This window comes from Varanus komodoensis, unplaced genomic scaffold (assembly GCF_004798865.1).
Source record: "Varanus komodoensis strain SLA01 unplaced genomic scaffold, ASM479886v1 scaffold27, whole genome shotgun sequence".
NCBI classification, from domain to species: domain Eukaryota; kingdom Metazoa; phylum Chordata; class Lepidosauria; order Squamata; family Varanidae; genus Varanus; species Varanus komodoensis.
Window position 1 is genome coordinate 10,306,802 of NW_025335701.1, and position 9,723 is coordinate 10,316,524.

At 57.2% G+C, this 9,723-nt stretch overlaps 1 protein-coding gene across 1 annotated transcript; it reads left to right on the plus strand.

Moving 5' to 3' along the window:
- The first annotated feature begins 2,806 nt into the window (after nucleotides 1–2,806).
- LOC123025430 (chymotrypsinogen 2-like) lies at nucleotides 2,807–9,206 on the plus strand. Its single transcript, XM_044434134.1, has 7 exons — nucleotides 2,807–2,858; nucleotides 4,967–5,070; nucleotides 5,664–5,743; nucleotides 6,591–6,669; nucleotides 7,105–7,285; nucleotides 8,013–8,146; nucleotides 9,045–9,206. The coding sequence occupies exons 1-7, from the start codon at nucleotides 2,807–2,809 to the stop codon at nucleotides 9,204–9,206; spliced, it is 792 nt and encodes a 263-aa protein (XP_044290069.1).
- Nucleotides 9,207–9,723: the final 517 nt, after the last annotated feature.

The following is a 9,723-nucleotide window of genomic DNA, read 5'->3' on the forward strand; positions in this document are numbered from 1 at the left end:
GAACGAGGAGGGCCGATAGCAGGATAAAAGCGTTGGGCAGTGCCTGGAACACGGGGCAGCCTGCGCCAGGAAAGGTCAACAAGCTCCTTGTGACCATGACAGCTCCCGCTCCCTGCCCAGGGCCATGCGCGGAGCGCCTGATGTTCGCCTTCTTCCAACAGCACACCTGGCTTCGTTCTCTCTCCCTTTCAGGGCTCTCACAGCCCAGGTGCCTGATGCAATCACCGCTCTCTTCCCGGCCAGCAGGCAAACTTTGCTGCCAGGAGGGAGCTGAGAACAGCAGCAGGGCCAGAGCAAACACGCGGCTTCTGGCACAAGAACCGGTGTTTCCCCAGAAGGGGAGGGTGGAAGAGGGCACCAACGGAAACAAATTTAAACTCCCAATTACAGTGGCACCTTGGCTCACGAACCTGCTCCGTTCCAGGACTCTGGTCGTGACCCAAACTGGTCATGAGCCAAGTCAAATTTCCCCATAAGGGTCAATGTAAATGAGGTTAATCCGTTCTGTAACCATTTTTTTTAGTCACAAAAATGTGAAACGAAGTGACAAAGAACAAGGAGTGCCCCCCCACCCCAAGCACAAGCGCGGCCGTCTCCCTGCCCCCCCCCCCCCGCACAACCAAGATGGGCCGGTCATCCCAGCACACTGGCGGGGGGAGGGGGTGGACAGGTGCTAACGGGGCGCGCTGGGGGAGGGGGAGGCAGGCACCATCTCGGCCACCTCCTCGCCCCAAGTGGGGAGGTGGCCGCTTTCGTGCTGGGGGCATGCGGGGGAGATGGCCGAGATCGCGCCCGTCTTTCCGGCAGGAGCGCGACTGCGGACGTGGCCATCTCCCCACCGGGGTGGGGGGGAATGGCTGCCATCTTGGTCACCACCCAATGCGGAGTTCATGACCCACGTTAAAATTTTCATGAAATTTTTGTTTGCGACCCGATTTGGTCATGATCCAAGGCATTCGTGAGCCAAGGGACCACTGTACTTAAAAAAGCACTGGGACCAATATGGGCACGGCAGCCCACAGTGACTCTTGCAGCAAGCTTTCCTCATATTTTCTTTAAAATATTTTCCACGTAGACGATACTGGCCAGAAATGTGCATCATTCCAAAACGCATGGAGTTCATCTCCTTTCCTGCAAGAAATGTGCTTCGGCCGGTGAGCGCAAACTTCCCACAGCACCCTCTCTTCCGCAGCGCGATCTTGCCTTGTTCGCAGCCCAGGACACGTGTCCGGGCTGTTCTTCAGCAATCCCTTTGCCTCCCCGTCCCCGCTGCAACAGCTCTGTGGTCACGGTGGACAAGCCCCCTGGGAAGGCCAGCCACAGGGAAGGTGAGGCCGCCTCCGCCTCCCTCTTTGTCAAAGGCCCAGCATGCACGGCCTCTCCAGAACTGGCCAAGTCCTGCAAGGGCACCCCAGAATCTTCCACCCAGACACCCACCCCCAGATGCCAGCACAGAGCTCGCTGCGGTCCAGGGCACCGAAGGGGGACACCGGCTTGCTTCTGCCTGCACTTGCAAATGAATATGTACAGGGGCCGCTTTCGAAATTGCTGGAATTTAAGTTGAGAAACAGCCAGCTTTCAATTTCAATTTCAGTTCCAGCATTTGAAATAGCTGGAATTTAAATAGGGAAGCAGGACGAGGTGACTCCAGAGCTTGCTCTCTCTGCTGTTCAGGTGCTGACCATGGAGGGGTGTGGGGCAATGTCCTCTGTCCTTGCCCCCCACCCCACCCCCCCAGTTTTATTGTTGGGGCTTCCTGATAAGTGGATAAGTTGCACGTGGCGGGGGGGGGGGGGGGGGAGAAACTTCCTCCCTGCACCTTGGGAAGAAATGGCTTGTGTCCTGCTGTTCCCCGTACGCGAAATGAGATGTATTCAAGGGAGGAGGGAGCAAGGTCCTCTCAGCTCTTGGACTACAACTCCCATGACCCTAACCATCAGCAGTGCTGGCTATAGATGGAAGGAGTTGGCTCAGGTTCCCCTGCTTAAGGGCTCTCTGGACACGTCCGTTGCAAAGGCAGCAACGGGGTTCCCCCTTCAGAGCCTCACCCGCCACCGGCCGTTTTCCCTGCAACCTTCTCTGTGGCACCCAAACGGATCTCTGAGCATGCACAGAGTAGCTTCTTGACCTCAGTCGAGTGTTTTCCTCCAGGAACTCTCCTTATGAGCATGCCTGGGCCCCATCCGCTCGGGAGGAGGGGGAGAGGCTTTCCAAAGGCAAGCAGGCCTTTCCTCTGAGCACCGCTCGTCCAGTTGGGCCCTCGTCCCTGCTGATGCCTCGCCATGGGGTTGAGACTGGGGGTCTGGTCTGCACCTGGGAATTCCTCATCCTCAGAGACCCCTACCCTGGCTGTCCATCTTGGCCATTCCCAGGAACGGCCTGGCTCGGTGAAGTGCCTGGCCTTGAGAGAGCCTCCACTCCCCCCCCCCCCGCTTCATCTCAGAACCTTGACCTGGCCCATGCTCCCCGATCTCGCTGAAATATCTCCAATGCTCAGTCATCTGGAGTGCAGCCAGGCATCTGTGGGAATGCCCAAGGCCACTGTCCTCCTCACTGCAGACACACACGGCATCCATGCGGCCTCTCCCAGGGCTCCAAAATCGAGAAATGCAACCGTCAGAACTCCACTTTGCTGCTCCCAGCCCTGTCAGCACTGGGGGCTGTCCCCCCCAAGCCAGGCCAGGCTTATCTTCAAGGTCCCCAGATAACAGGGGCCTGGGAAATCAGCTCGCTTTGCCAGGCATGCCCGTTCGCTGGGCATATAAAGGCTTGCGAGGCTTGTGTCCTTCACCCATTCAAGATCAAGATGGCATCCCTCTGGCTCCTCACCCTCCTGGCCGCCCTCGGTGCTGCTGCTGGTGAGTGTCTCAGCCCTTGCAGTCCCACTGGGCAAGAGGCTGGACTGGGGCGGGAGAAGCAACACCTGCCCTCTTCGGCACCTGGAGAGGTTTGCCCACTAGGCTGGGATGCAGGCTTGAGGGCTCTCTCCGTCTCTCTGAAGAAAGTGTCACCGGGGACAGGTGCCACGGTGGGGTTGGGTCCCACTGTCTCTGAGCCACGGGTCACCCTTGGCATCCACGTGCCCTCTGCTCCTACGGGAGAGGATGCGATGTCGGAACCAGAGAACGGCGCGTATGCTCCTGTTACGACTGGCGTTGGAGCAGAGTCAAGCCGCCGAGCGGGAAGAGCCCACGGTGCCTCCTGGGAAGCAAAGGCTGCTCTGCTTTCTGCATTGTCATGGCAGTGCCGTAGCAGAAACGGCACCATCAGGATCGAAACGGCAGGACGCTTTCGTTCTTGGGGACCATGGCCTTGTCTGCCACCCCACTCAGGCTCCCTGCCCGCAGTCCGGAGCCAAGGGGCCATCCGGGCCCTTCCAGCAATTCGGCAGAGTGTCGCTGAACACTGGGGGAGGACGCTGGGGGACGCCAGCAAGCCTTCTCTGAGCCCCCTCCCAATAGCTGGCTGCCTTTGGATGCACCGAGGGACGTTGGCTTAGCCGTGCTAAAGGGAGTTTTCTCTGCCCCCGCCGTCAACCTTCACATGCGGAAGGGTTTTTTCCTTCTCCCCTTGCTTGACCAACTCATTGCCTTTGGTAACTGTCAAATGGGGATTCCCCTGAAAAATGATGGGGTGCACTTTTAACCCTTCCTGTGCCACTGGGGGCTTGGCGTAAAGTCCAAAAGTCTCCCCCGTGGAGACTAGTAGGAGCAAAAGGATAAAGAAATAAGATTTTCTTGAGAAGAAGGAGTTTGGGGGAGGGGTGGATTAACACACCCAATTTAGGAAGACCCTTTTCTTTTTTCAGCTGGGGAGGGTGCACAAATCACAAGAGCAGCCTCTTCTCAGCAAAGGGACCTTCCCTTTGGGACCGGTGTTTTCCCAGCTGAGGGCTGGAATTCGCCCTTTTCAAGCGAACGTGAACAATTGCATTTACGTGCTATGGATTTTTTTAATGTGCACATCCATGCGCAAGCCAACCGCAGAAACATGGGGTGGCTCCTCCAAAGGGCCCCAGTGGTGTTTACTTGTGGCTGCCAACCGGTGGACTCGCCAGACACCTTTCCTGATCTCCAGGAAAAGCGAAATGAAAAGGGAATAGTATGTCTCTGGGCAGCACCAGCTCATGGCCTTCGAAATGGAGATGAGCACCATCCTCCGCGAGCCACTGGCCACGCAGGGAGAAATCCGCAGGGACTCCAGTGCGGCAGTGGCGGGGAAGATGCCTGCCCCTTGGGATCCCGGCGGAGCACTGGCGTGGGAGGAGGGGCCCACCTACCCAAAATGTGCCAACTGTCTGCCAAGCACCCCCGGCGCCTCGGGCGGCTGGGCCATGCGGCACTGCTCACTCCACGGGCGGGGGGGGGGGGCGTGTTCCCATCGTCCCAGCTGGCTGCTGGCTGTGGAGGGAAAGGGGGTCTTCTCAGCAGCAGCGTATCGTTGCAACCTCTTCCACTTGCGGCGCGAGGTCTTTGAGGATGATCTGGTCCTAAATCAATGTGATTAACCAAACCCACTGCTTCTGATGGGGATGAGAATGGCTAGGATGGATGCCAGTCTGCATCGGCGCAGGCAGTCTGCGTGGCCCTCTTTGCGGCTGCGGGGCACGGCTGTGGTGATGCGCGGTGGTGCTTTGTCGTGTGGGAGACTCATCCTGGTGTCACACTGGAAGGGACGCATGATCCTGGACCATGAGGCAGGGATATTCTGGGCTGGGAGTCCATTAATAAAGATGGCCTTTTGTATCTGGTTTGGGGAACGCTAGGTGTAAGATGAAGGGCACCGGCGACGAGCTCCCGGGTGAAGAAAGGCCTCCCGCGGCACTGGCGCTGGGCACACGGCGTTCTTGCAAAAGCAAAGCCAGGTGTGTCGCCGCGTCGGGATTCCTGGCGCAGGCCAAGCCAATCTCCCACATCCCACTAGCGAATTTTCTTTTTCCAGAGTTAGCTTTTTGTTTTTCCCGCAGGCTGTGGCATTCCTGCCATCCAGCCCACGCTCAGTGGCTATGCCCGCATCGTCAATGGTGAGGAGGCAGTGCCTGGATCGTGGCCGTGGCAAGTCTCCTTGCAGGTAAGCAGCTGGTACCACATCGTTTGGTCTGGAGCCCCGAAAGCGCGAGTGAACTGAAAGGGGAGCGCCAGGAGAGCTTCTTCACGTCATTCCCCCTCTTGTCTAACCTGCCTGGTTATGGGATGGCAGGGGTCTCTGAACAACACCTCTGAGAGGGTCCAGGCTGTGGAAGTTGGTCTGCTCCATCCAAACCAGGAGCATAATGGTCCACCCGCTCAGGGGGCTGCTGGATGCAGCTGTGGCTGCTGGTTTGGTTGGGCCAGGCTGGCTTCCCCAGCCCGGACCCTGCAGGTGTGTGGGGCCAAGCACCTCTTGTTCCATTGCCAGGCAGGTGAGGCAGACGCAGAGAAGGGGAGGAATCTGCCTGCATCTAAGGCCTGCCGTGCAGGCTGCCAGCTCCTGACCAAGATAAATGAGCGGGCCATCCCCTCCCCGTCGGCAGATGTTCCTCTAGGTCCCGGCTGTGGCTGCTTCCGTGCCTGCTTGATGGCGGAGGGGAACCCCACTCCTGCGGTGCGGAGAGGGCGGATGCGCTGCAGCAGGGACACCGGCTGGCCCTCCCCAGCAGCTCACCTGTTCTTTCCACCCCCCAGGACAGCACCGGCTTCCACTTCTGCGGAGGGTCCCTGATCAGCGAGGACTGGGTGGTCACTGCTGCCCACTGCAACGTCAGGTGGGCAGGTGTCGCGCGTGTGGGGGCTCGCTGCGAGTCGTCGCTTCCTCAGGGGACAGGTTCCGGGGCGCCGTATTCTGAGGAAGGCGGGCTCCCTGGAGGGTTTGCCCATTTAATGCCACAGGCAAAACCTCCCATGTGTATTACTATTATTGATAGCATGACTTGTGCATTAATATCTGTATTACTATTATTATCATTAGCACTACTAATAATTTCAGTAAAATTATGAATAGGAATAGGAATATTATTGATAATGTTGTTAATGCATTCTTATTTCATTATATAATCTATTTGATTTGCATCCCACCTTTCTGCCAAAGAAATGGTGCCCTGGCAGCCCACAATAATACCAGTAGCAGAAAAAGAAATGCACTCTGCATGTCCTCAGAAGCACTCTTACCTAGCACAGTGTATCCCGAACGTATTTATTACTTAAGTACTGGAATTATTTGTGCACAAAATGAGAGGCACTTAAATGGCGGTGAAATCCAGTTGGCTGAGGAAGAGAATGATATGCAGCGGATGCTGAGCCGGCATCTGCTCACAGCCCTGCTGGGACGCTGCGACCCAGGAAACGCTCCAAGGATGCTGGGCATTGGTGCTGGACCTGATTCCTGCTCGAGAAATGGCTGACGTTCCTCACTTGAACTCAAGGGCTGACCCGGGCAAGCGATTCTCTCCCAGCTGCGATGCCTCCTGGCCCCGGCAGGCTGGCCAGCCAGCTCTGCCTTTCCAGGTCGGGGCTGGAATTAGTGATGTCGTGCAAAGCGCTGCATGTATTCCTGTGCCTGTTTGATTGGGGAATGCACCTTGTGTCGCCTTCATGACTCCCTCTTCCATGCAGGACAAGTCACCTGGTGGTGTTGGGTGAATTTGACCAGCGCCATCCTGGAGAAGATGTTCAAATCGTAAAGATTGCCCAGGTGTGTAAGGACACATCGATCTCCCCAGTTTTCAGATACCCCTTGATGCATTTTGGCCCGAATTAACGGCTCCTCCAGGCCGAGGTACTGCAGGCACTGGGTTGCAAAGTCTCTGTTCTTCCCATGATTCCAGGCTGCAAAACGCAGCAGCATCTCCATTCCAGTTCTTACTTCTTTTGCTCCCCAAAATGCATCCGCTCTGTCGACCTTGCAACTTCGCTCTCAGGATCACCGCCTCCTCTGGAGACACACGACGTGGCAGCAGCCACACTTCATGCAGGGAATTTTGCAGCGGTCATGCAGAACCATTGCCGCCTCTAATCGTCCCCGGTCCCCCCACCAGCTCCCCACCACCAACCGCGGGGGCAGCTTCTTCAGGTGGAGGAGCTGCGCACTCTCTTGGCTGGACCTGAGCGCTCGCCTTTCCTTCGGCAGGTCTTCAAGAACCCCAAGTACAACATGTTCACCATCCGCAACGACATCACGCTGCTCAAACTTGCCACCCCGGTGAAGCTAAGGAGACAGGTGTCCCCTGTGTGTCTGCCCAAGGCCACGGATGTCTTTCCAGAAGGCATGACCTGCGTCACCACCGGCTGGGGCCTGACCAACCCCACTGGTAATATCCTGGCACTGGCCCGAGTGGCGAATGGGCAGCGGAAGCTCTTGGCTTCAGCACTAGTGGAACAAGGCTCTGGTTTAAAAATCCAAACCTGTCGCCTGTGCAAAAGATGCCCAGGAATCCACGAAAAGTGGATGGGGCAGCTTCGACAAAATCTGCGCATTTCTCCTCCTAAATGTGCTCAGCGTCAGGGCAGTAGAAGAAGGGCAGCAGGCGGCAAAGCTTTGGAGACAGGGTGATTTGGGCTTGACTCGGTGGGAGGGGCCTCTAACCTCTTGGGCTGATTCCCTTGCACAAGTCGCTGTGCCAGGCGCTGTGCCTGACTTAAGTTGTGGAGGAGCAAATGTGCAGACACCCGCTAGCAGCGAACTCGGCTCCCGAGACCGGGATGGGATGGGATTTCCATCCGGGCTGTATCTGGAAGCAGAGAAGGCTTGTCCCGCACCCACTGCAGCCCTGATCCAAAGTTGCTTGTAGGAGGTGCAAGGAGCCTCCAGACAGCCTTCCCCAGGCCTCCTGTCCGAAGCCTGGCCAACCCCTGAGCACCCAGCTAGCGCGTGCAGGGTTCTCGCGGGGAGCTACTGCAGGGCTGGAATGAGAAGGGAAGGGGCGCGCTTGCACCGTGCAGCAGGCCTGAAGCCCGTGGAGGACGGACTGAAATATCCCACTGGGTTGCCGCTGCCTGTATCTCGGTGAACCCCTCTGCCCGTGTGATCTATTTCAGACAAATATACTCCGGATAAGCTGCAGCAAGTGGCTCTTCCCCTCTTGTCCAACGAGGGGTGCAAGAAATACTGGGGCAACCGCATTGCAGACGTCATGATCTGTGCCGGAGCTGCTGGAGCCTCTTCTTGCATGGTGGGTCTCCCCCAGCCCAGCCCAGTCCCCGTACTTGGGGTCCCCAGCGTGGGGCCCACCATCTCCCCTCTCGGCCCTTTCCGGGGTTCCTGGACATCCTGATTTTATGGTGTGACGCCCTCACGTCCTTATTTTGAACCGGGAGGCAGTGGCGTATTGGAAGTGCTTCCCTCCAGAGCCCCCTTGATTCGGGTTGCACAGAGTTCCTTTGCTTCTGGAGGCAGTTTCCAGGCAAGTGGCTTTTCCCTGGTCCTTTTGAGAAGTCCGTGCACTGGGGTTGCCCGGCCTCACCGTCCCAGCCGTGCTATGACTAGAATCATAGCATCCCAGAATAGTAGAGCTGGAAGAGGTCATGAAGGCCATCGAGTCCAACCCCCCGCTGTTGCAGGACAACAAGTCACACCCTCCCACTCAGAGGGCTGCCCAGTTTCCCCCTGAATGTCTCTAGTGTGGCAACCCCCAGCAGCTGTTCTGTAACAGCCTCTGGCAAAATTCCACAGGTAGCCACTAAATCAAAAGGTAGGGGGGACTTGGTGTGCCAGCCCTCCCCAAAGGCCTCCCCCCCCCCGAGATGCTCGGTCACAGCAATGGCCTTGGAATCTCTGGGTCGCTTCCTGGGGGTCTCGCGTTGCTGCCCATCCTTTACCACTGTTGCTCTTGCCCCTGGGCTTGATCCCTGGGAGCCGTTTTTGCCGAAACCCTGCCCCTCAGTCCCCGGGGCAGAGCACTGCTTGCTTCAAGGCACGCGCGTGTGTGTCTGCTCTCCAGTCTGCAAGGGGTCGGGCCTTCCCTCGCCACCTGGAAGGGGAGGCAGGGCTCCGAGGCCCATGGCAGGGAGAAGCCCCACATTCTCCCCAGGGAGCCTCTCTTGACCTTTTGCCGCGATGCCTCTCCGCAGGGTGACTCCGGTGGGCCCCTGGTGTGCCAGAAGGACGGCGTCTGGAAACTGGTTGGGATTGTGTCCTGGGGAAGCAGCCGCTGCTCCCCATCCATCCCCGGGGTCTATGCCCGTGTCACGGAGCTCCTTCCTTTCATCCAGGAGGTGCTTGCCAAGAACTAAGCCTGCTTGGCTGTGGAACAATAAAATCTTCATCCACCACCCTCGTGTGTTTTGTCTTGAGCCTAAATTCCAAACTGGTGCCCATTAATACATATGGTGGGACCAGATCCCACCTTTTAGCTGCCCAGGAGGACCTGGGCCAAGCACGGGTAGTACATCTCTGCCAGCATCCAGCACAATGCTGCTCTCACGGGGTGTCATGGTGGCACCCCAAAGCACTCAGCCTAGGCTACTTGGGCGGAAATGCCACTACTTCCTTAAGACGTTTTCCAGAAAAACTGAACTTGGAAATGTTTCTGGCTTCTGAATGCCTTCTGCTGACATGACTCTTGACATTTACGCTGAGGAAAGAAGACTAAAAAGCACACTGTGCCAAATTTACAAACTGCATAAATACCTCAAAAGCTTTTCCAATGATCAAACGTATTTGTTGCGGGTGGGGGAATCGATAGAGCCAATTCCACATGGCTTAGTTCCTAATAGATTCAAACCATTTTCAAAGCATTCTTTCAAAATA